The sequence below is a fragment of the Leishmania martiniquensis genome, chromosome 28, assembly GCF_017916325.1.
Source record: "Leishmania martiniquensis isolate LSCM1 chromosome 28, whole genome shotgun sequence".
Lineage (NCBI taxonomy): Eukaryota > Euglenozoa > Kinetoplastea > Trypanosomatida > Trypanosomatidae > Leishmania > Leishmania martiniquensis.
Genome location: NC_090163.1, coordinates 336,365 through 360,885, shown reverse-complemented (window position 1 = coordinate 360,885; position 24,521 = coordinate 336,365). Strand labels below are relative to the sequence as shown.

The following is a 24,521-nucleotide window of genomic DNA, read 5'->3' as shown; positions in this document are numbered from 1 at the left end:
TTTCGTTCTGTACGCGTACGCGACAGCGTGCGCTGCGTCGGACGCGCGTGTCGGGGGGTGCACGTCGCTCCTGGGGCGCGTGAAAAAGTGCAACCCTCGGCCGCCGCACAGCTTCCCGTACCTGCTCCCCTGCACTCACATGCACAGAAACGAGGGCTTGCCCGCGACACGCACGATCAGCACCGCGCTCTATTTTTCGCTGTGCAGCTTGGACTGCCTGGTGAGAGGTCGGGTGTGGAGAGGGTTGGGTGAGGAGATGGCGAGCGTGTGCGCCAGTGATCCGGAGGCACGTAGTTCAGAGGGCCATGGCCCTCAAGGGAGAGCGAAGGACTAGTCGAGGAGAAAGAGGGGGGGGTAGCACGGTTGTCTGTTTGTGGAAGAGAGCGACGAGGGGATTGACGAAGTTGGGAGGGGGACGTGATCCGGTACACGCGTATGTGTGCCTTTGTGTGTGTGTGTGTGACGATGGAGAGCCCGTGAGAATCGCAATACAAAGCGAACGCGAAATGAGCCATCAAAAGAGCTGATTGGTGGCAATGCGGCAATCAGGCGCAACACCGTTGGCATGCCGTCAAAGGTAGTGGAGCGCACGGCAGCCGCAGTCGTGAAGCGAAGACACAAGAAAAACAAAAACAAAAAAGGCTTCGTGCCCCCTCCTCCTCCTCCTCCTGGCGAGTACGAGTTTCATGAGCCAATCCAAGGTCAAAGAGGAGAGCACCGCCGCACAGCTGCGCGGCTCCGCCTGCAGAGGACACGGTCAGCGCCTCCGACACGCCTGGGAGGAGCAGAAAGAAGCAGAGTGCGCGCCTCTGTCGTGGTGAATGCCAGTACAGGCCCGCTGCTCACCCAAGCCACGCAAGACCCAGAGGAGCAAGGCTAGGGGAAGGCGCATCGTCGCCGGCTTTGTATCGTATTCTTGGTCGCCAGCACGGCAGCTGACACGGCAGCCAGCGCACCATACAGCGCGCACATCACCGGCGTTGGCACCCGCTCGGCGCTGCCTTCAGCGATGCTAGCTGCATAGTATTGACAAGTCAAGACGGCAAACTGCCCCCACAACAGTGAGGCGCGTGCCGATACTTGCTCCACTGAATTGTTTAGCAGCACTGCAGTTGCCCTTGGTGCAAGTGCAGTGTACATCATGACCGCGGCCAGCCCCACGGACATGATGGGGTACATGACGAACGCCCACGGCGCGGCGGTGCTATCCGGGAGGCCGAAAAGATTGAAATGCACAGGGACCTGACCCGTGACACTTCGGACTTTCACAAAGTAATGCGCCACGCTCAGGAGCGCCCCCCCACCAGCCACCGCCAAGAATACCGGCTGTGGAAACAGCATGTCTCGTTGCGAGGCGCGTCGAGAGAAGGAGTGCCAAGCGTGAGTATGCGTCGGACTTTCTGGAAGAGTGTGCACCCTCTACAACTTCACCTCGTCCCTGCGTCCAAACGACAACGTTGTGCGCAAAGCTAATCGCTGCTCACACGTCGCTCATCTCAGCCGAGTGCAAAATAAAATCGACGGGGCCACGAGAAGAGAGAAGGCGGGGGAGGGAGACAGGGGATGGTGTGCTGCGCCGCATCCTCAGCGCACGAAGAGCCATGGAAAACGGGACCCCAAGAGCCGAGCCAGAAGGGTGCGAGGAAAGGACGCACAGCGACGGCGGTAGCGGATGCCGAAGTGAAAAGATACGCCGGTTGCCCTAAACTCTCCTAACGTGCACAGATGAGGCAAAGCCACGGACAGAAGGCGTCGACCGCGCGCCAGCTTACCTTGCTTTTTCGCAACGCTCACGGCACACACCGCCATGCTCGCACTCAGCAGCAGCGCCGAGATGGGGGAGGGGCGTCGACAGGCCGCAGGGTCTCATCGTCGTACGCGGCAGCCAAGCGATACGGCACGGAAACGATAAGTAGGGAGCGCTCCCCGGGTGCCTCGAACGCGCGCGCACTAATGGCCAGAGGCCCCCTTCGGGCGGCATTTGTGTGATTCGTTGAAGGCGGACAAAAGTCCTCCGTGACCACTGCCGCTGAGTGAGGCAGCCGATAACGCCTCGGGGTCGTCGGGGTGTAGCGCACCTGCGCGGACGGCGGGCTCTTCTTGAGTGCCTTCAGCGCCACATAGTGCTCAGGCATTGTGCCATGACCGAAAAACGTTCCAGCTCACCCTACCAAGGAACAAAAACGTTTACGAGCGGCGCAAGAAGGAAGTCCTATGAACGATACCCACCTACGGGCACCACAGCGGCCTCTTCTGCAGCAAGAAGAGCGCGGCCGCGTCGCACGAGCTGCTTCTTATCAGCACCTCCGCTGATCTCCCGGGCATGCGCTGGACGACCATGTGATCAGCAGTGCTGAAGCGATGGCTCCTTCCGTCCCGCTTGTGCTCAACTGTCTTCCTCTTGCTCGCGAAGGAGCCTCTGTGGGCGGCCAGCTACGTGCCGGAAATGTGTGCGGCATACATTCATGCGCGTCTTTTGGCCCGCTGATGAGGCATTGGGACTGCGCTGAGCAGAGCACGCGCGGCCGGAGCTAGTACACTAACATCATCATACACATCCCATGCTCTGCCTGCGTAGGACTTCGGTGATCGACGTGCCGTTCTCCGTATTCTTCTTTTTTTTCGTGGGCGGAGCGCGTGCCGCAAAGCGCCTACGCGTGCACAGAACACCCGCACGGGCCTCGCTCGCAGGCAAGGAGGCGAATCCCTGTTTGACACCGCAAAAAAAAAATGTTTGTGTGTATGGGGTGGGAGGGGCCTTGTGCGGAAGGCACCGCAAATGTACAGCAGAGGGCACAACGTGAGACTGTGAAAGAGGTGAGGAAAGTGCTCCCACGGGCGGCGCTACCGGAAGACGAAGATGCGAGGAAGAGAGTCGCTGACCGATAGACCGCTCGTGAGTAGGACAGGTTGAAAAGGCCCCCACAAAGAACAGCGAAAGAGAGGGGCAGGGGGTGTACAAGACGGAAGCGCATAACCACTCGCTCGCTTTCTTTCCGCCTATCTCCTCTAGCAGACGCTTAGCAGAGGAGCATGAAAGCTGCTAGAAGCGCCCTTGCTTGCACATCGTCTCGATGAGCAAGCTTTGCCGAGGAGTCCGACAGAAAAGAGGCCTCATGAGGTGAGTAGGAAAAGCCCCGCATCAAAGCCGTCTCACCGTAGTTGTTGGTAGTGCACATCGGCGCCCACCTCGGGTCACAGTATTCTCTGCGTCCCCGTCATTCACTTCTTTTTGCATTGCTACGCGCACAACACTGCACTGCGCTCCCTGTTAGCTGACGATTCTGCAGTGCTCTCGTTCTTTCTCTTCACCCGCGTGTTTGCGCGAGTGTGTCTTTGCGAAGCGGAACAGTCGCTGCGTATTCTCTACTTTGCCTTTTTTGATGGAGGACACCGGCGAAAGAAAATACGGCGTCGCAGGCGGCTCTGAGGGCAAAACCGATCGATATGTATAAATATAAATACATATATATATGTGTGTATCAAAGCAGGGAAAGAGAGAGGGACGGAGCACTGCTCTTCCGAGTGGCGCGTGCATCGAGATGGAGCAGCAGCGCTTCTCCAGAAAGAGGGGGCGCAGCAGTGCCCTCTGAGCATCGGCCTTGAGAGAGGGAAAGGGGTAAAGTAAAGCGGCCAGCCACCACCACCACCGCCTGCGGTCGTTATTGCCACCTGTGCAACATGCGCAGCCACGGAGGCACCGCTGCAGAAGCAGTAGCGAAGACCGGTGACAAGACACTCAGTGTGGTGCTTCTGTGTGTGTGTGTGGCCATCTTCACTCACATGAGGCACGCCTGTACCCACCTCCCCAGTCCCTCTCTCCGGTCCCTTCCCTGACCTGCCCATCCTTATTCATCTGATATATATATATACGTATATGTATGTTTGCGTAGACACACCTCACCTTTTCACGCCGACGCGCTCGTGTGTATACGGAGAAGGGGAAGGGAGGGGGAGAGGGGTGAAAGCGCCGATGCCAACGAGTGAAATACACTGACGACACGTGAAAGGGCAAAGAGAAAAGAAAAAATGGAAACCACAAGTCAGAGGGGTCCGCAAATAAAATATAAAAAAGGGAAGGGGGAAGGAGAGGGAGAAATGACGCTAACACACACACGCTCGCATAGCATAAGAGGAACCAACGGGTGGGGGCTGTGGAGGGGGGGAAGAGGGCGAGACTCGCTGACTCTTCTTCACTACTGGTCTTATTTTTTGATGCCGCCAGCACACAGGCGCACGCATACACACACACACACACATACAGACAGACCAGCATCCACGCTCCAAGGCACAGACACGCTCACAGAGAGGGAAAGAAGGAGGAAGAAGGGAGCAGGACGGCTGCACGCCTGCTGGGGGGAGCAGTGGATTGATTGGGATTCGGCGCAAAGTGGCAGAGAAGGGAGAAGGGGGGAGGGGGGACTACTAGATGAGTGTTAAGGGGAAAGGCCAAACGGCTCTTTGTAAGCCAAACAGGGAAGAAAAGCTCAGGAGGCACCCTAAGTGATAAGGGGAAAGGGGAAGAGCAGGAAAACAAAAATAGCGTCGGTGAAGCCCTCTCACCCGGCAGCCTTGCGCGGCCGTTACCCTCGTGGCCAGTCCCTTTTCGTCAAATAATGCGATGTATGACCATCTCCGTTCTCTGTGCGTGAATAAGTTTGTGGGGGTGGGGTGGGGCTCTTTTTGCGGGCGTGAGCGAGGAGAACGTACCGCACATCTCGCAGCTTTGCCCCCGCTTTTCGTACGGCCTCCTTCACTCTCCGCAACAGAGTTGCTCCGTCTTCTATGTGTTCGAGACTGGGGGACTTGACTGCGTACATACATCCCATCTCCCTCCCCTCTCCTACGCACTGCGACCCCCTCCTCCACACACACACACTCGCACACGCGTGTGGATGTCCTTGTCCATGAGCGTGCTTGTATATTAGCACGCTCATGCATTCCTTCTGCCCCTCATGCAAACATGCATGCCTGTTTTCGGGGACCACCCTGAAAAAATGGTGTGTCTAAGTGTGCGAGTCGGGAGTGAGGGGGTGCCGCTGCAGGCCATGTGAACGACGACGTGAGGGGGAAGGGGAGAGGAGGGGTGGGGCAGGGTGAGGGCAAAGAAGAGGAGGAGGGGGGGCTGAGGAAACAGCGAGACCAAAAAGGTTCGCGTGCAACGGTGCCGTTGTCAAGTGGAAAATCGGTGGAAAATAGAGCGAAAAAAAGGAAGCGAAGACCATTGCCACAAAGCGCTTCCAACCGATGAAAGAAGCATGGCGGGTGATGCGACTAAGCGGGTACGTATGGTTGCGTAGGGGCGTATCGGTCTGCCTGCCTGTCTGCGCGTTACTCCCTCTCTCTGTGGCCTATGCAGGCGCCACGAAAAAGAAAGCAGGCACGGCATCTCAGACCAGAACACACGCGGTAGAGAGCGAAGTCGTCGCGGCGGTGACGCTTGCGTGAGTCAGAGCCACCGTGCTCTCATGTAAAGCGTGAAGCGAAAGGGGGAACACCTATGTCCAACCTGTACGCGAAAGGCCCACTAGCGCGCTCCTAGATACCGTGGCCTGCCGTCAGTGGGCCCGGGTTGTGACCGCTGCGGTCTTCATGGCCGATGTTCAGCGGACGAATGTTTCCAGCCCCGTCCGCGCGGTCCTTCTCGTACACGGTAAGCTCCTCCTCGCGCCCGATGCTGCGCAGGTACTCCAGATACGGGTCGTTCGCGGCGATCTTTAGCTTGTACATCTCACGGATTGGGTCGTTGATCAGGAACTCTGGCACGCGGTGAACCCAGCGGTACACTGGCTGGTCAATGTCGATCTTCTTGTTGAAGCGCTGCTGCTGCACCCACGGCTTGGTGGACCACAGGCCGAGGTTGTAGAGGGTGATGTCGGGGTGCAGGAAAGCGAGGCGGTACGAGAACCACAACGAGTAAACGACCACAATACTGACCAGCACCGAGACGGGCATTGACTCCACCGTCATGAGCTGCAATCGCACCTTCTCGATCGTGCTAACCTCAAGCCAGTGCACAAAGCGGCCGTAAGGGTTGCGCGAGAAGAAGCCACCAGACATGCCTTGCGGAAGAAGGTTGTAGCGAAAGCGGTACAGCCAATGAATGGGCTTGGCTGAAAAGCCCTGGTGGTAGCCAGTGCTGATGCCATCGTGAACGGCGCCAAGGAAGGGGTTCAAGCTCATGGGCTTGACAAAAGCGTCATGGTTCACCAGGTTGGCACGGGCAATGCCACCGGATAACCGGTTCGGTAATCGAGACATACAACCTTTACGTGAGGTACTGCCGCAACGGATCCCCACCGGAGTCACGTGGAGGGAGAAGGGCGCAGGCTTGAGCGCGTCCACCAACGCACGCAGCGTCAAGGATGCAATGCTGAGATTGTTTGGGGGGGGTAAAGTGAAGGCCGAGAGGTCGGGAAGGGAGGGCAGAGAGAAAGAGGAAGACGGGGGAAGGAGCGGGGGGGACAAAGATGTGGTGCGGCTCTCTCTCCAAAGGAAGCAAAGGTTTCGTGGAGCCACCACGGCCAGGTTCACACACACACACCGCACAACAGTAGCAACAGCAAACACCACACCAGCCGCAGTGGTGGAAGCGAAAGAATTTGAGGAGTGGCACGGTAAAAGGGGTACAAAGGGAACGCCGTGAGGCGCGCTCGTCGCATAGGGGAGGAGATGGGTGACGGGAAGGAGACGATGAATGGCACAGAGCTGCGAGGTAGAGGGCAGACAAGCTCCTGCAAGCATACAAGGAAGAGTTGGTGAGAGGAACTGGTGTAGTGGAGAAGCACCTCTCCGCAGATGGACTCGCTCACCTGCAACAGCAGGGGCGCGACGGCAAGTCGCCGCCGTGCCATCCTCCCTGAAGGCTCCTCCTTTGGCGCTGTCCATCCCCGCCTCCGGTAGCGAATACCGCTTTCACCCGTGTCGAGCGCATAACAGCAACATAGCGGCTGAGCGAGAGAGAGAGAGAGACAGAGACAGAGGACCGATGCGACCTGCAAAACAGTCCGCTTCCACCCCCGCACTACGCGCACCCCAGCATGCATAGAGGAGGGAGGCCAAGGAGCGAGGCGCCAGAGAAGAACAGACACACGCATACACACAGAGACATACACAAAAAGGGGCCACTTATCCGCAGCCGCACGGAGCCGTCCCCTCCCCCCTTCGCGCCACAAGCCGGCACTGCGATGCCGGATACCAAAGGGGCGCACGCGTCTACGTGCTCGCCGCACTCGCAGCCGCTACACTGGTATGAAGAGCGTGGGTGTGACGAGGGCGACAAATGAGCTGTTGACCATCGCTTGACGGCACCGGCTCAGCTCACGGCGCTGACCCCCACCAAAGCACCTGCAAAACGCGTCCTCCTCAGTGCCGTCGCCAGATGTGCCTTGTCCCGCACCTGCGGCAGCAGCGGCGGTCTCCTCATCTCGTGAGCGCGAAGGTTCCCAGGTGTAGCGCACCACCTCGGACAAGAGCATGTCGCCCCTGTCACTGTCTACAGACTCCAAGTTACCCTCCAGTTCCTGGTAACCTCTCGTGAGCAGCACTGTCACCCGGCGACCTAAGAGGTTGAAGAGCACCTCATAGGGCAAGATCATGTGACTCTTGCTCTTGGCCGAGCCCGGTGCGTTGCTTTTAGAGGTGGGCACCAACGGTGCCGAAGCGGCCGCTGTTGACAGCGCCCCGTTCGCCATCCTCGCGCTAGCTGAGAAATTCACGTTCGCACTCATTGTTCGTCTTGTTCTTTATGGGAGCGCCTCTTCGCGACTCTGCGGGCGTGAATGCAATCCTTGTGAGCGCTTGTGCTTCACAGCGATGATTGCCGGCGCACTTACGTGGATGCCGCGCGATCACGAACGTCGACGGGCGCGCGCAGCAGGGACAGATCCACAGGTGCTGACACGAAAAGAGCTCTTTTTCGTATCGGTGAAGTGAATAGGCGTGCGCGACTGAGTCCAGACAGGGAATGGGGAAACAAGCGGTGAACGTATCCCCGAGAAGGACTGCATGAGGGTGGGGGTGCGGCCGGTGGACGAAACCAAGCCCATCCAAACGCACACAGCGCCGTGAAGAGTGCAGGCAACGCCACGCACGGAAGAAGGGAAGGAAGACATGAAGGAGAGAGAGGGGGGAAAGGAGTAAACATATCGAGCGCATCAGACATGAGAGCGCAGGCACGACGATGGCAAGGGAAGGGTGGAGAAACAGAGAGATCGAAAAGGGCAGCACACTGTGCCGAAGCAGAACGGTACAAACGGATGAGGTGGCCATGACCGCCAGGAGCGCATGCTGCACAGCTCTGCCACTGCGACTGCACCGCGTGCGACTCCGCTCCTCCGTTTCTCTGCTGAAAATAGCAAGCCCTTCCTCGCTAGTAGGCGTCTACGTGTAGTGTGCGTGGGCGGCTCACACACTTTCCCGCTTCCCTCCATACACCGTCGCGCGCACCCTCCTCCTCCTCCCCCCTTCCTCCGAAGGGCAAATGCGGAGGTGCACACGCACCTCGACACATTCAGACGCGCATGGGCCGAAGCCGTTCAGGGCCCGGCTTTCCTGCAGGATACGGCATAGCCCCGCAGATGCCCCACGTGTGAGTGCTGCTCTTCTGACCTTCGTCGTCTCCTGGCACGCTTTCTCTCTCTCGTGCGCATTTGTTTGTTGGAATGATATACGTCCTATGGCAGCGACAGAAATGAAGCGAACGGAAGCGAAAATCAGAGACAAAATGACGCGAGAAACGACGATGGGGCGTAACCACCACAAGGAACTCAGTGCGGACTGCGTACCAGCGACGGCACCGGCGCAAGATCACCAACGTGCGATAGCACGAAATGTCGCCCATCGCCACGGTCACCGCCCACCTCCGAAGGGGGCAGAGGATAGCTCAACCAGTACGCGACTACCACCACTCCCCCTTTGGGGGCAAGATCGCTGCCGATGAGCCCGCTCTGGCGATTAAACGGGTGCGGATGCATCTCTGTGTGTGTCTGTGTGTGCATGCGACCTCTGTTCTTCTGTTGCGCGCACCCACGCCCCGAGCACACAGAGACAAGCGCTTGCATGGGAGCTCATCAAAGGGCACTGCGAGCGTGCACGCATCGACACCAAATTATCCGCCGGAGACGGACTTGCATTCGAAAGGCGATCTGCAGGCACATGCCTGGTGCCTTACAGACGGCGACCACGGCGGGAGCCCTTGCGACGGGTGGAGTCGGTCGGGATCGGGGTGACATCCTCGATGCGGCCAATCTTCATCCCGGCGCGGGCAAGAGCGCGGAGGGCGGCCTGGGCGCCAGGGCCAGGGGACTTGGTGCGAACACCGCCGACAGCACGCATCTTGACGTGCAGGGCGTTGATGCCGCACTCCTTGCAGCGGGCCACCACATCCTGCGCCGCCATCATAGCCGCATAGGGGGAAGACTCATCGCGGTCAGCCTTCACCTTCATACCGCCGGTGACCTTCACATACGTTTCGCGGCCGGACATGTCCGTGACATGGACGAACGTGTCGTTGAAAGAGGCGAAGATGTGCACGACGCCGTACACAAGGTCGCCCTTCTTCACGTTCGGGCCGTACTCCCTGACTTCCTGCTTCTTGGACATAGTGAGATAAATAGAGAGAGGTTCACTCGGTACACCCTGTCAGCGCGTGTCCATACGTGTGGTCGTCATTTTGTTTGCGTGTGCACACAACATTGGTTGGCATGCGTCGTGCGCGGTGTTTGTTTGCGCGCGATGCGGCAGAGAAGAGCACAAGGAGGAAAAGCAAGGACGGCAGCCCCGGAGGATGTGCGGGTAGCCGAGGAGGTGGCCGAGAGGAAAAAGGATGAGGTGCACAGAAAGCGCTGCGGACACATAAGCATTGAGGTGACGATGCGTACAGCTGTCCCTGTCACCACCTCCACACTGCAAAGTGCTCGGGGCGTCGGCCGTATTCTGCAACTCTCAAAGGGGGCACCCCTTCCTCACACACACACGCGCGCATACATAAATAGAGAAAGAGAGGCGCGCGTGTGTATTCCTAAGGAAAGAAGAGAGCAGTGCAGGGCCAGAGTAGGCCGGAGGGGCAGGGGAGGGGGGCAGATTACGTGCGCGTTCTCTTGTACATCAGAAAGACCCGTCAATGAAAAATCGCACCAGGCGAGCCAGACTGCCATCTGTCGTTTGGATGCGGCCGCTCATGCACGAACATGGGCACAAATAGGCGCACCCATCACCTCTGTCATCGCCCCTCCTCGCCGGGGGCGCCGCAAACACGCTAAAGGGCGTGAAGGAGACCCGTGCAGCAGCATCAGCGGCACACGCAGCGGGAGCACATCGCGGTCCTCTCCTTTTAATGTGAGCGCAGGTGCACCAAAAACGGGAAGCGCGAGCGACCGGCCACTGGAGAGAAGACGGGAGGGGAGGGATCAGTGGCACAAAGGGCAGAGCAATGCACGTGGCACCCACACATGCACGAAAGCTGAGAACATGCCGGAGACGACAGCATGAGACCTTCATTGTTCCTCCCCTTCCTCGCTACCCTGCCAGCGTTCCATCTGCACGCGTTCGCGCCAGCTTCTCCTCGCGCTTCGGCCGAACCCCATCGCCTGTTTGGCGCGCCTTTCCTCTCTATTCTACTCCCAGTAAACGCCGAAGACGACGATGGTGACGTGCATATACTGCGTCGAGTGCGTATAGGTCGCGTAGTTGTCCGTCTCAGGGTCCCACAGGCAACGCGAAGCGATACGCATACCTTGGCTAGAGGCCTCCGTTACTATCGCGTGGGTGACCAGCTTGTACCGTTCGTAGCCCAGGCGCACAGCCCGTTGCTGAATCTCAGCGCACAAGTCCTTGATAAGCGGTTGAGCCTCCTCGTAGACGTACGGCCGATCCGGGCCGACCATGTCCTCGCAAACTTCCTTGATGATGCACTTCACCGCAGGCTCAGAGAATTTGGAGCCTGGGCGAGGCATGGTGAAGGGCTCACGAGGCGCGGCGGCGTACTCGGATGCCATCTTGCCTGAGCCACGAGAGTAAAAAGAAGGGAGGAAATGGAGGTATGTGGGCAGCCAATAGAGAGATGGCAGCACGCGTATGTGCAGAGCGCGCCTGCCAGGAAGAGAGACAGAGAGACAGAGGTCCTCCGAGAGGCCGGAGTCGATGACATGTATCCACTCGGTGGCAAGCGAGATGGCACGAGCAACCCACAAAGAGGGCGTGCAAGCGAGTGAAAAAGAGAGCACGTCAAAATGTTAAGAGCGGAAGACGTCCTCAAAGGCGCGGCGTACGCAATGAGGACGGGGCGGCTGGAGGAGACTGCAACGCTCCCACGTCCTTTCATCATGAAGAGACAGCAGCGCATTGCATCGATAGAAAAACGCCGTCAAGGGCGCCCCCTTTTTTCAGGCTTTCTGTTGTTGCATCAGCCCAGCAGCAGCAGCTATCTCTCTGTTGGCATACGCTCCTCAGGCTCGCCACCACCAACACTACCGTCTAGCACCGTCGCCGTGCGCACTCTTCCTCCCCCCTGTACGTCGGGGAGGGGAGGGCGCCGGAAAAGAAGATGGAGAAGCAGGAGGGGCGCGCCGCACAACATGCACCTGCGCAGGGTGGTACACGCTCATAGAGGCATACCCTCACTCGACAGCGAGAGGGGGGAAGGGGGGAGATAGTGCAACAGATGCTCTGTTTCCTTGAAAGGCAGTAAAGAGTTACGTCAGATTTATCGAACAAGGGCACAGGCACGCATCGCTTCTGCATCCTCCTGTGTGGGTCTGCATCGGTGAGGAGGAGGAAAGAAGCGAGGGCAGTGAAGGCTACAGCATCTTGAAAGAGGAACAGAGATGGCCGGCAACGGCACTCCCTCGTACACGGAGGCAGACGGCCCGTAGCCTTCCGCTGTGAAGGGATCCGCCAAAAACACAGCGGTCATGTCATCAATTCGTGAGAGCCGAAGCGGCGGCCGCCACCACAGGGAAGGGAGTGTGAGATGAGGCTTGCAAGTATGAAACACGTCCACGCGCTATAGCCTCTAGGCCCTCCCTCCCTGCGATCTCACTCATACGGCTGCCGCAGAGCACCACCCCTCACCGGCCTCCCGCCGCAGCCGTCATCGGGGTCACCAGGCAATCGCCTTGAAGTCCTTGTAGAACATGCCGTACATACGACTGTTGGTGAAGACGAGGTCCAGGCATCGCGCTGCCGCATCCACCTCGTCAAGTGGGCACAGCATAAACTGCTCCGCCCGTCGATCTTTTTTCAGCTTCGGCGACTCATCTGTAATCCACCCCGTGTCTACCGAGTTCATGTAAATTCCGTCTGCGGCGTAGTCGTCGCCACTGGTGCGCGTCATCATGTTAAGCGCCGCCTTGGCCATGTTCGTGTGCGGGTGTGTTGTTTGCTTGAACCGGTAGAACTGCCCCTCCATCGCCGAGACGTTGATGATGAAGCGCGGCTCGTTCGGCACCGCGTCTCCCTCGCGGTTCATTAAGCACCTCTTTAGACGACCGTTAAGGATGAAAGGGGAGAGGGCGTTGATAGCCATCACCTCCGCCGCCTCGCCGCCCTGTATCTCAGCGAGGTTCATCACCCACGAGTTCTTCTCGCGGTGGTCACTCTCCTCCGCTTGCGTGTCGTAGCGGTCAAAGATGAGGGTGCGGTCACACCCCACATGCACGGCCAATGCGTTGCCGTCCGCCAGTGGTGACACTGCGCTCGTAGCGACGCCAGACTGCGGCGCCACGCTCGTACCGTTCCTTTCCTCGTCCGTAGCGCCGTGGTGAGCCGCTTCATTTGCGCCTAGAAAAGGCTGCGTGGCCGGGTGGTACTCAATCGATAGCGGCTGCCCGACTGTGACCGTTGAGTGATGGCAGAAAAAATTGTACCATTCGGCTGCGCGCCGATCGTGCTGGATGCGGGCATGCAGGGCGGCTGGCGGGTTCATCTCCATGCGGCGGAGGTGCTCCGTGTACTGCGCTGTGCGCGCGATTGTCTGTGCTGCGTTGTTGATGATGGCAAAGAGTTTTCCGTAGTGCAGCCGCACAAACGCGCAGAACTGCGTGACGACCCACATGTCGCGCAGGTCAAGCGAGAAGAGGTGCAGGCGATCCTTCCATAAGGTGTAGTCCGTTTCCTGCTGAAAGCGCGCCGCTGCCTCGTGGATGAAGCGGGTGGTGCCGAGCACCGTGGCACCGCAGCGAAGCAGCGAGAGTGTCATCGCGTACCCGATCTTGATGCGGCAGCCCGTAAGGAGCACCGTCTTACCACGTAGGTCGCGCGCCATGAGGCGCTTGTTGTAATTGTACTCGCCACAGAGGTGGCACATGCTGTAGTAGTACGGGTGGAGGCGATTGTAGCGCACTTTGCATATGTGGCACCCGATAAACTTGCTCAGCCGCAACTGCGCGGCATCCTCATGGTGCTCCACCGCGTAGCGCTGCACATCGTCGTAGACGCAGTACCCCTCCGGCTCCTCGGACGAGGAGTTGGGGGGGCTGCGTTGAATCAGTACCGGCGAAGGGCCGCAGCCGCGCACCTTGGCAGAACCGTATACGCGACGTGCGATAAAGCAGTGCAGCGTTTGCTCGGCAACGCAAAGCGGCCGCGTGCGCATGCGCTCTTCCTTCTCCTCCGCATCGCCATCAGCGACCGCGGGCACTGGGCAGAAGCGCTCGTCCGTGGCCCCCTCTAGCAGCACCAGCTCAAGCGCTCGCAGCAGGTCATCCAGCGGCAGGTCCACCACAGCCATCACTTGCGAGGAAGCTGTTCTGGGGTGGTCGCCCTCCATCAACGCACGAAGGCCGGCGATAGAGCGTAGCTCGGCAACAGGGGTTCGCACAATCACATCGCGATGCGTCGAGGTTAACAGGGAGCGAAGCGGCACGGCTTTCGTTCTTCCGGAGGCAATCGACAAATCGGGTGGTGACGTCTCGGGCGCGAGGTGCACCAGCGCCGCAGCACGCTGTGCCACATAACATTTCATACCACGAATATAGCTGCGCACTACAAGAGGGGAGCTAACGGCGTCCACCGGAATGGCGCCGTCAAACAAAGGTGGCGGCATCTGGGACCCGTACAGGTGCGGCAAGTAGCGGTACACTTGTGCGGTGAGCTGAGTGATCACAATCCAGTCCAGCACCGTGGCCGGGGCGGCCGTTGGCTCCTCCGTCTCCGTGCGCAATTTCTTCGCAGCAGAGTAGGAAGATGTTCTTGACGTAGACGGGTCACCCTCTCCGCCGGTGACGGGCGCGCTCGTCACTGATGGTGATGCCGCAGCTGCGGCACCAGCGCTGCAGTCACCCTCGTAACCCTCCACTCGCTCGCCTCGCAGGGCCTGTTCCAGGCGCAGAAGGTTTTCAAAGGCACCCACAAGCCGCAGCACTTCCTTCTCCGATGACGAGAGGCTCGCACTGTCCGCACTACCAGCAGTGCTGCCGTTGGCTGCAGAACCGGCGCCAGCAAGGTTGTCCTTCAAGTCGTCGTCGCCGCGATCGTTGCCCATCACCTCGGGGGCCTTCGGCCTCTCCTCTAGCAAGAGCGGCGCCACCTTGCCCCCAGCCCCCTCGCTGCCTGTCAGAAGCAGCGCGCTCAGCGCATCGTCGCGCTCACGCTTCATGGCAGTGCGGCGCACCGCATCGATGTCCTGCTGGCGCAGGTAGCGTTTTCGACGACTCTTCTCCTCATTCATGATGGCCTTGAAAACGTTCCGGTTTTCCCGTTTCGTCTTCCGGTCACGGGTGATCATTGTGTAGAGGCGGCTGTCAGAGAGGTAAGGGTCGCCGACGTAGAGGGCAGGATTGTGGAACAGCACCCGAACAACCTTCACAGCGGATTGCAGCTCGCTGAAGGTGAAACCCCACTTGGCCTCACGATCGGCCAGAGAGAGACTCGCATCGTAATCGTCGTGCTGGCACAGCGGTACCGCCTCCTCCTCTTCAGCCAATGCCTCGGCGACGCGCTCGCCTGCCGCCTCCTCCGCCACATTTCGATGCAGAGGTTCCCCCTGATCTTCCATGCGCCGTCGGTGCCCTGCGTTTCAGTGTCAACGATGATGGAAGAGAGGGACGGGGGAGGGGTCTCGTTGAAGAAAAGGGCGCGCGCGAACGACTAAGCAGCCGCGTCGGGCAGAGTGGCGCGCGTGTGCGTAGGCGATAAATTGGCTCTTTGCGCGTGCAGGAGGGGAGAACAACTTCGGGAGAGGGCAGTGGCGGGGAGGGGGAGGGGAGGCGGTCAGGACGAAAAGGGCAGACCAGAGAAAGAACCGAGACGGGGGAGAGAGGGATGGAGCTGAGAGTGCATCGCTTACCGTGTCCGTGGCCCCTCTCCCGTACCGTTTGATGAGCATGTCACAGCGCCTTCTGGAAAGGTGCGTGCAGGGGGGAGATGGAGGAAGCGCTGCTTGCTTGTTCGGTTCAGAGAGCCCAAGAGTGCAACAGAAGCGGCCCCCGCCTGCTCTAGCAGATCCTCTCGACAGAGGCGAGGGTATCCATACATGCACCATCCATGTGGATAGAACCAGTGTGCCTCATGCGCTTCGTTTAATCCTTCCGCATATCAGTTCAGCGCCAATCGTGTCGGCTCTCTCTGTCGGTCCGTTAGTACCTTCTCCCCCCTGGTGGGCCGTGCGTTGAGACGGAGAGAGAACGACTTTGATGGGCAGAAGGCAGAGATGGCTCGTGGCGAGACGCAAATGAAGGGCAAGGGACAGATCGTGAAGGCCATGCTGACATCGATTCCCGTCCCCCCTTCCGAGCCCCGCTGGGGGCCGGCGGGAGGGGCAGCCGGAAGGAAAGAGGGTACCGGTGAGAGTTCACAGGGAGAAGCCGCGGCGTGTTGCGCCGACGCACGCGCCACACACAAGCACGCACGCGTAACGGTCTCCTCGGTTACACTTCTCTTTCTCTGCATCGACTCATTGGCCACCTTACCACCTCTCTGCTCCTCCTCCCCGCGAGCCCCAGCTAGGCCTCTCACTCCCTTCGCCAAAGTGTGCCGCAGACCCCCTTCGTCCCCACCTTCTGCTCCTTTCACTGTACTCACCGCCTCGAGACAGAGTGCACATGCGCGCACACATACATACGCATATACATGCGCATATATATATATATGTGTGTGCGGAATCAGTCCAGAGATGGAGGGGAGGAAGGGGCAGGCACTACGCGGCATGCACCTTTCTTTCCCTTACGGGGCTTAAAAAAACACAGCGCACACAGTGCATCATCCATTCGATCCGACTTCGATGCAAGAGAGCAACAGAGATGCGCACGCACGCACAGACTTACCACAAAAGAACCCATAAAAAGGTTATCCACTGCACCACCACCACCATCACTCTCGAGGGAAGACGCTGTCGCAGTCGCAATGCACAACGCTGCCAATCAGGAAGAAAAAAGGGGGGAGCATCACCAAGAAAAAACAGCGGCCGAATGCACAGAGAGAAAGACAACCCAAGAGAAGAAACTATGTGGGCAGAGGCGACGACGATTGCACGGCATGGCCCGCATGCGCCCATACCCTGAAAGCGTACTTTAACAACGCAGCCATATGTACGCGGTTTTCCCAACGGACCTCGAGGAGGCATGACTGCAGCGTGATGTGCTCCTTCGCTTGAGGAAGCTTCACGGCACACCCCAGGTGTGCCCCAGGCACTCCTGCGCCTATCCCATCATGGACGGGTCGATTCCCATCTGCTCCATCATCATCCGCTGCATCATCTGGTTCTGCTGCATCTGCTGCATGTGCTGCTTGTACTCTTCCTCATCCCGTCGGCGACGTTCCTCTAGTTGGGGACGGAAGCGCTCGAAAAGGGCAGCAACGACGGGTGCTGTCTGCGGAATGCGCAACAGCAACCGCGAGAGTACCTCCGCACGACTGCGCAGCGACTTCTCAGGAAAGCGCGTCCACAACTCGAAGAGGGTGGTGGGAATGGTGCTGGAGGCGATGCCCGAGAAGAAGGCCTCGCCGTACTTTTTGCTGCCGGCCATCACCAGGATGATCGTCAAGATAGAGTTCACGACCACCGGTTCGCCGGTTACATGCAAATTTTCGGCCAGGCGCACCAAATTCTCTTCCTCGATGAGCTCCTCCTGGCAAACCTGCGCACGAGCGAGAAAGCGCACCACTGTGATCGCGTTCGCTACGACGCGGCGGTTGGAGTGGTCTAGTAGTCGCAAGAAGAAAGACATGCCGCTGTGCCCATCGACACCGCCGCCAATGTTGGCTGCACCCTCAGCGAGGGTGCAAATGTTCGCAAAGATGCCGGTAAGAGATGAGAGAAAGATGACGGAGCCTTCCGGGTCGAGGATGCGCAACATTTTCACGGTGGCCGGCAAGCGAGCCAGCGTTGCGGTACCTTCGCTGCCCCTGGGCACGTCTGTGTCGAGGACTACCTCGGAGTCGTCCACCTCTGTCAGCGTATCCAACGCCTGCGCCACCTCTTCCATCAAGTCCTCTTGTCCCTGTCGCTGTGCCTCGCTCAGAGTCGTCAGCAGTACCTTGTAGCCGTCGAGACTGTTTAGCTTACGCCGGCCCTCAGCGTCGGGGCCATAAATGTACAAGATAACCTTGACGGCTACGCGAACACTTGCCACGTTCGAGCCATCTTTCTGCAGCTTCGCCATCTGCACAATCGGAGCGCCATGCTTGAGTGCGCTCATGCGAGCAGAGGGTTGGCGGCGGACCGCCTCCGGTTTGCATGCTGCCTGCAACTCTGTCAGCTTCGCAACACGGTCCTCCTCGGAATCTGCCTTGCGTAGGTCCAGGAACGCCGCCTGCTGAGCCGACTCCATGTCGTACCTCTGGTGGTAGACGGAGTAGAGAGTGGCGGCGGAGAGGGTGCCGAAGGCAGCATTGAAGAGCACCTGCCACACGGCGGGGTTTATAGGCGACTCCATTCTTCTCGGATGCAAATGCAGTGTTTATGGTTGTCGCCGTGAGTGAGGTGGTCGAGAGGAGCTGGCACCGGCGGTGGGGAAGAGCGCGGAAGGAGAGAGGGCGAGACCCGGGCACCGGCAGAGGGAACGAAGCCGGAATGAAATAGCAAAGAAAAAAATTGATCTGTGAAAAGGACTCGCCGCTCTGATGAACTGCAAAGCTGAAGGGGGGCACGTCGGGCGAAAGGCGGTCCAGCGATGGCGACGACGGCAGCAACACGCGGATACTCAAGGTGACCGCCACAGCGGAAGGGAGACTGAAAGAGAACGGCAAAGGCACAGCCGAGGTGAGGGCGGGCGTACTAGGACGACTCACACAGACACAGACACAGACAGAGAGAGAAAAAAGAGAGAGAGAAAGGTATGGGAACGCAGAGATGCGAACAGGGAAGCGTGGAGTGTAAGGTGCAGATAATAGGAAAGGCAACGGAGAGACAGATTCGAGTGGCGCGTACTTGATTGTGCCGTGGACCCGTCGGCGAAACGAGCACCTCGCGTTCATCACGCGTGCAGTTTACTCGTGCATGTGTGTGTGTGTGTGTGCACTCGACAAAATGAGAGTGCGTAGCGATCATTAGGAAGCCGCCAGTCACGCACAAAAACGCGTGGAGAAGCACATATTCGCTCGCGTCCTCCTCTTTTTCGCACCCACATGCACATATTGCTGCGCCATCAACATCACTGTCCTTCTATGCGGCTGCAGCGGAGGACGCCTTGTGTGGCGCCCCTCTCTGACGACAGCGTCGTGTTGACCGACTCCGCCTTTTTCTTCATGGATATCTGTGTTGCTGTTTCAGGAGGGTGGCTCACGCAAATCCTCCACCGAGCCTGCCACCATCCGTGTCGCGCGTGCACACCAGCCCCCAAGCGCAGAGCGAAACGCCGAGACGGCGAGACACAAAACATATGACGGCACCAGAGGGGTGAAACACGTGGAGAATGATGGAGAGAGCGCGCGCGTCGCAAATACACACACGTGCACCACACACACACACACAAACGCAACCCTCGCCGCCATCGTCCATCGCACGCACTTGGATGCCGCTGCTGCCGTCGCCGCTTTCATAGAGGAGAAAGGGGGTCGAGGAGGAGCTAAAGAAACGGCGCCACCGGTCGTTCTGCCGCACGCTCTTCTGGCGACTTCGTCATGCTATTTTTGTAGCTGAGATAGTCCTCCCGCTCCACCTGGCGCTGGTCCTTGCGATTGGCCAAATAGTACTTCATCAATTTCTCCTTGTCGAAGATCGGCTTCGGCATAATCTTTGAGTTCTGCTTGTAAGACGGCGGGAGCAGCCCCGATTTCGCGAGGATGTTCCACGGCCCCACAGAGAGACGGCATCGCTTGACACCAAACCAATACTTGAAGGCGTCCACGTCAACCGTCGTCAGCATAAACAAGTGGCGATCCTGCGTGACCGGGGTGTCGGGAGACCAAAGTGACTTTTGTGGGTGAGGGCAGTGCTTACCGAGGTAGTGCAGGAGACGGATGTCGGAGTTGCGCCGCCGGTGCGTGTGCTCCACAAAGATATCATAGGACTGAAACTTCCACACGACGTGGTGGCCGCGCATGCGAATAATCGGTGCTCCAGGCGCACCCCACAGCTGTGGGGACTTGCGATCCACTAGGGCACGTGCGTACAGTGCAGCACTCACCAGCATGACACTAAGTGTAGCACGCTTTGCTCCTTTTTTCGCTCTGGCAACGGGCAGTGTCACGGGGTCGTGGGAGTGTGATCAGCAGAGGGTGTGGCCAAAGAAAGAAGATTTTTTTCACTTTCGAAAGCTGAGCGTCGGTCCCATTGCATAGGGTACAGCGTGCACTCATGCACGAGGAGCGGGGTTACAGCAGCACGTGTCTTAGACACTAGCAGCATCAAGGACCGCACCTCTTCCTCCCCAGCCTCCCTCTCGCTTTTTGCCAGTCTGAGAGCAAAGAGAAACCCTTTCTCCGAGGCGGCGTCGCCTTGCTTAAAGAAACGGTATCTGATTCGCTCGTATTTTTTGTCGAGGCGTGGGCGAGGGGAGGGAGGGGGAGACATGTTCAGTGGCAGTGGTGTCGCCGCTCGCCCTCTGCTTCTCCTCAGCCTTTCTGTGCGCGTGCGGGGCGGGCGCGTCCGCGCTTGGCCATCGCTGAGGCGGCAGAGCGCGAGGTGGTCGCGTGCGCTGCAGCAGGCCACACGTTTACACCTTTTCATTCACTTGTCTGCGCAAACAGTAACTCACGGCCCCTCACACGTACACGCGCGCGTCCCCCAGACACACAAGCCCTTCAGAGAGCAGCGCGCAGGGCCGCCCATACAGGCCATCCGCCCAGGGAATATCACCATACCGTCACGAGAGACACTCGATGCAGAAGTGAAACGCGCCGCTAAGAGACAGTGGTCTGCGTGTTTCGTTGTCCATGCTTTGTGTGGATCTCGCCCATCGCGGGGTCACCTTACATGGGGGAGGGGTCGCCTTCCTGTTCGCTGAAGAGGGGGCAGGGAATAAAACATCGGAGAGTGCGAGGGCATAAAAAGGGGGGCGAAAGGTGGAGGGATGGGGCAACCCGCCGCCGTCCCAGGCGCTGCGGACGAGTGCAAAGGTGGGGGAAAGGAGTATGTGTGTGAGAGAGAAATAGGCGGCAGCCAACGAAGAGAATAGCCGGGCGACAGTGACGAGCACGGCGACATGGAGAAAAGTAAACATCGCACACGCACACCTGTCGTGCGTGACACTCCCGCCCCGATGCATGAGCGAAATCGAAAGATATGAAAAGACGCGAGCCGCTTAACCCCTTTCATACGGCAGCACCGCGGCACCAACATCGTTGGCAGCCGCGCGAAAAAAAAATGCAGCGAGCAAACGCAAAAGAAGCACTGCAGTGGGAATGAAACGTGCGCATGCGGCCTCGTCTACGGCGACCCAAGCCCCCAAAGCGGCACTCCTCTGCACCGAGCTGCCAGTATGGGCTCATGGAGCGCTTCCGCCACCTATGCCCTTCGTTGAGTGGCAGCCGAAACGGGGTGGTAGTGCGGATCAGCACTCTGAATGCCGCTGCAGCTACTCCAGTCTCCAATCTCACCACTGCCACTCTCCCTCCCTGTATGTGGACGAGTGAGTGGCACGAGATAGATGCTGGGTGGGTGGGTGTGTGGGTGGGACGGGACAGCGTGAGAGCGGGAGAGAGACGGTCCTACTCGGCTCCACAAGCCCTAGAGAGGGAGAAAGAAAAAACAAGGAAAAATAGGGAAGAGCATCTACCGTTGTGAGGTGTGAGCGGAAGGAATAGCGTGCATCAAGGCGCACACGCGAAAGGGGGAGAGATGAAAAAAATCAACATGCTGTGAAGCAGAGGTAACGAAGCGAGGCTTCCCGCCCCAGACGGCAGAACAGAAGAAGTCAGCTACGCACATGCAACCTAAGAGGGCGCGGATGCCACGCGCAAAGCCTAGTGCGAGTGAGGCATACCCGGCCATTCCTGGCGCGAGGCCTCCGGGGCCTAATTTCGTCGCGACGAACTTCACTCGATTTTCCACAAGGGCGTTGATGTCCTCCCTGTTGACCTCACCGTCCCCGTTTACGTCTGCCAGCTGGCGCACCTTCTCGCGAAAGGCCTTCTCCAGTAGCCTTTGATTCACAAAGTTCTGTTGTGCGAGATACTGCGCGCCCGTGTACACAGCAAAGCCAATTCCAGCGATCCGGTATTTTCTCTTGTAGGCGCCGCGCGCCACCGCCCCCACGCTGAGGCCCATCAAACCCCCAAAAGCGCACTGTCCGGCGAGTGGCAGCCATTTGTTCAGTGTGTCCTCGTGGCGAGTGAGCGTGGAGGTGAGTCGGGTCTCATACAGGAGCTGGAGGTCCTTTGGCGTGATCCTTCCATCCCCGTCCATGTCCAGCGCTTTCACGAGCAGTCCGCGCACTGCACGAGCGCGCTCGCTCTCTGTGAAATTCTGAAAAGCGTCGCCCTGCCGGTGGCCGAGCCAGTTGTCCCACAGCGCCCTTTTGCAGGTGAACGGGACCTCGAAGAGTCGGTAGGTTCCGTTGGGACTCTTGTCGCTGGGCGGGTGGCCGAGGTTGACGGCGATGTCCAACGCATGTTTGAGGTCGTCAGTGTTGAGCAGCGTACTCTCGTCGCGGAAGCCCACAACGGCGTCTCCCTTGCGGGAAGAAGTCATTCGCGAAGGAAAAGAAAAGAAAAAAGAAAAAGGGGAGAGGGGAGGGGTCTGTCTTCGTTCGCTTTGCCTTCAGGGACCTGCGCCCGTGTCGAGGTGGCACAGTCGTCTCTGCATGCGCGTATGGGGTGACGGGGAGCGAGAAGATGCCGCAAGAGAACACACACGCACACTAACACAGGCGTACGTATGCGCTGTGGACTACCGCGGTTGAGGTGCGCGGCTTCCGTATGGGCGACCGGAAAAGCGTCATGTGTCAGTGCTTTTTCCCTCGTCGAGCAACAGAAAAAAGGGGGAAGAAATACATTTGGAAACCACCAAAAGAGAGAGAGGGGAGAGATGCGCATGGGGTGAAGCAGGCGCCGTACCCTCATCGGCCCGGAGAGCGAGGCGCAGGCAACGGTGGGAAGAGGCACAGGGGGTGGGGTGAGTAGACGAGGAGGACTCGCGCAGCGCACCAGAGGAGCAGCGAGTAATGGAGGGAGACACCGCGTGCGTGCCTGCGCCCCGAGCAGAACACGCACGTACCCCGCCTCCGTCGCCGTTCGCTCCGTGTCCTTTCTTTGTTTTTTTCAATGTTCGAATTCGGAATGGGTTTCTTTGTGCTGGCATGATAAAGCGGATAGAGAGAGAGGAAGTGCATTGATGTGGCACCTCAGGTAACCAAAAGCGTAGTGAACACTGTACATGTGGGGTTAGGTTGAGAGGCGGAAAGGGGCCGAGAAACAGAAAACAACGGAAGAGGGTCACTGGCAGGGAGGCAAAGACGAAGACAAGGAGAGAGAAAGACGCCATCGAGCACAGTACACGGCAGGAAAAAGGGATGTAGGCACCAAACCGAAGAGAAATGGGAAGCGTGGGGGCATACATAATTACGCTTCAGGGCGACAGTTGCACGAAGAAACGCCTCACGAGGCATTCACGAATAAAACAACAACAACGAGAGAAAGAGCAGCTTCATGAGCGACAACACGCTGAGAAGCGGCACGCTCAACAGGAGCTTCCGCCTCCGCAGCAGAAGGACCAGCAAGACAACGAATCACTAAACACACCTACCATCAGTCGATATCTCGTTCGTCTGCCGTTTTTTTTGGCGGTCCTCGTGTGCTGCGCGAGATGCGCTCGTGTGGGAGAGGTAGGGGTACTTTCCCATTTTTGCTTCAGGTGCGTCATCTCCGGGTAGGGTGAGGTCAAGACGGAGGAAAAACGCGAAAAAAGGCACGTCGAAGAAGAAGTGTGAAGAAGTGGAGAGCAGGAGAGGTGTGAGCGGCCGATACCACGCCCCTCATCGCCTTCCTCCACTCCGACCCAAACAAACAGATGCTCCCGGTGTCCAGCCGGAGCGCCTCCCTTTTCTATCGCATCATCACCCCCTGCCCACACAAGGACGAGAGGGAGAAAGAGAGAGAGAGAGTGGGACGACAAGCGCAGAGGTCACGCGGAGAGCGAAGGGGGGAGGGGAGAAGGGAACGGAGAAACGCGGGGGAAGACGACACTCGGCACGGGCGAAACATGAGCGGACACAAACGGAAGAAAAAGGGGGGAAAACACAAAACAGTAGCACTCACGCAGGTTCGTTACACGGGCACATAGACGGAGCCTGGGGGAAGAGGGCCGACACAGACAGACAAAAGGCCACAGACTCCACCGCAGCTGGGGCGACGTCGGGGGGGCAGCGGAGTAGAGAAAAGGAGAGGGAAGGATGAGAAACAGAAGTCAGAGGCAAAGCGCACGGCGATCGGGTCAAGCACACAAACACAGACACATAGAGATGGAGAGAGAGACACGTACGCACGCGTATATATATGTGTGTGTGTGTCGAGGGAGAGAGGCAAATACACATACGCAACGGCGAAAATGGGGCAAGAGAGGTTTGGACACTCAGCTCTCAAGTGAGCGAAAGAACCCACGCAAAAAAAAGGGCAGACAAGAGGAAGGGCAGAAGTACATGGAAGACATAGAGAGGTGAAGAGAGGGGGGAGCACACACAAACACACACACGCACATACAAGCGCTTACTCGACAAAGGCATGAGGAGCCAAGAACTGGGAGGGAGGGAGAGCGAGACAGAAACGCACGTGGATGCAAGCTTCCCTGGGAGGAGGAGGAGGAAGCGAGAGATAGAGAGAGGGGGGCAGAGGGAGAGAAAACCAAAACGGAAGAGAGGCATCTAAGTGCATACGAAAGGGGAAAAAAGCCGCCATAGCGAGAGGTAAGAAGTAGATCAGGCCAGAGCAGATTACTTTCTTCGCTCCCTCGGCCGCCCAACGCTCACCACCATCCCCTCTCCAAGATATAAAGACGCAAAAATACAGTCGCCACCTCAACGCGGTCTTCGAAGACCTCCCGTCTCCTCCTCCTCTCCTCCCTCTTCCCTACTCGGCGTCAGGGCGCTGTGCTCACTCGGTGCGGATCCGTCCATGCATATGAATGCATAGCACTATATATAAGCGGA

The 24,521-nt window shown here is 58.6% G+C and overlaps 9 protein-coding genes across 9 annotated transcripts; all 9 read right to left on the bottom strand.

Moving 5' to 3' along the window:
- Positions 1-876: 876 nt before the first annotated feature.
- LSCM1_03118 (uncharacterized protein) lies at positions 877-1,341 on the bottom strand (the record flags this gene model as incomplete). Its single annotated transcript, XM_067320670.1, has 1 exon — positions 877-1,341. The coding sequence occupies one exon, from the start codon at positions 1,339-1,341 to the stop codon at positions 877-879; it is 465 nt and encodes a 154-aa protein (XP_067177280.1).
- Positions 1,342-5,538: 4,197 nt separating this feature from the next.
- Positions 5,539-6,261, bottom strand: LSCM1_03117 (uncharacterized protein; the record flags this gene model as incomplete). Its single annotated transcript, XM_067320669.1, has 1 exon — positions 5,539-6,261. One exon carries the CDS (start codon positions 6,259-6,261, stop codon positions 5,539-5,541), a length of 723 nt encoding a protein of 240 aa, XP_067177279.1.
- A 980-nt stretch (positions 6,262-7,241) lies between these two features.
- Positions 7,242-7,730, bottom strand: LSCM1_03116 (uncharacterized protein; the record flags this gene model as incomplete). The annotated part of the gene is made up of 1 exon (XM_067320668.1): positions 7,242-7,730. The coding sequence occupies one exon, from the start codon at positions 7,728-7,730 to the stop codon at positions 7,242-7,244; it is 489 nt and encodes a 162-aa protein (XP_067177278.1).
- A 1,438-nt stretch (positions 7,731-9,168) lies between these two features.
- On the bottom strand, positions 9,169-9,603 carry LSCM1_03115 (uncharacterized protein; the record flags this gene model as incomplete). Its single annotated transcript, XM_067320667.1, has 1 exon — positions 9,169-9,603. The coding sequence occupies one exon, from the start codon at positions 9,601-9,603 to the stop codon at positions 9,169-9,171; it is 435 nt and encodes a 144-aa protein (XP_067177277.1).
- A 1,013-nt stretch (positions 9,604-10,616) lies between these two features.
- On the bottom strand, positions 10,617-10,997 carry LSCM1_03114 (uncharacterized protein; the record flags this gene model as incomplete). The annotated part of the gene is made up of 1 exon (XM_067320666.1): positions 10,617-10,997. One exon carries the CDS (start codon positions 10,995-10,997, stop codon positions 10,617-10,619), a length of 381 nt encoding a protein of 126 aa, XP_067177276.1.
- Positions 10,998-12,100: 1,103 nt separating this feature from the next.
- LSCM1_03113 (uncharacterized protein) lies at positions 12,101-14,995 on the bottom strand (the record flags this gene model as incomplete). The annotated part of the gene is made up of 1 exon (XM_067320665.1): positions 12,101-14,995. The coding sequence occupies one exon, from the start codon at positions 14,993-14,995 to the stop codon at positions 12,101-12,103; it is 2,895 nt and encodes a 964-aa protein (XP_067177275.1).
- Positions 14,996-16,637: 1,642 nt separating this feature from the next.
- Positions 16,638-17,873, bottom strand: LSCM1_03112 (uncharacterized protein; the record flags this gene model as incomplete). Its single annotated transcript, XM_067320664.1, has 1 exon — positions 16,638-17,873. The coding sequence occupies one exon, from the start codon at positions 17,871-17,873 to the stop codon at positions 16,638-16,640; it is 1,236 nt and encodes a 411-aa protein (XP_067177274.1).
- A 1,131-nt stretch (positions 17,874-19,004) lies between these two features.
- LSCM1_03111 (uncharacterized protein) lies at positions 19,005-19,571 on the bottom strand (the record flags this gene model as incomplete). Its single annotated transcript, XM_067320663.1, has 1 exon — positions 19,005-19,571. One exon carries the CDS (start codon positions 19,569-19,571, stop codon positions 19,005-19,007), a length of 567 nt encoding a protein of 188 aa, XP_067177273.1.
- A 1,580-nt stretch (positions 19,572-21,151) lies between these two features.
- On the bottom strand, positions 21,152-22,069 carry LSCM1_03110 (uncharacterized protein; the record flags this gene model as incomplete). The annotated part of the gene is made up of 1 exon (XM_067320662.1): positions 21,152-22,069. One exon carries the CDS (start codon positions 22,067-22,069, stop codon positions 21,152-21,154), a length of 918 nt encoding a protein of 305 aa, XP_067177272.1.
- Between the last annotated feature and the right edge of the window lie 2,452 nt (positions 22,070-24,521).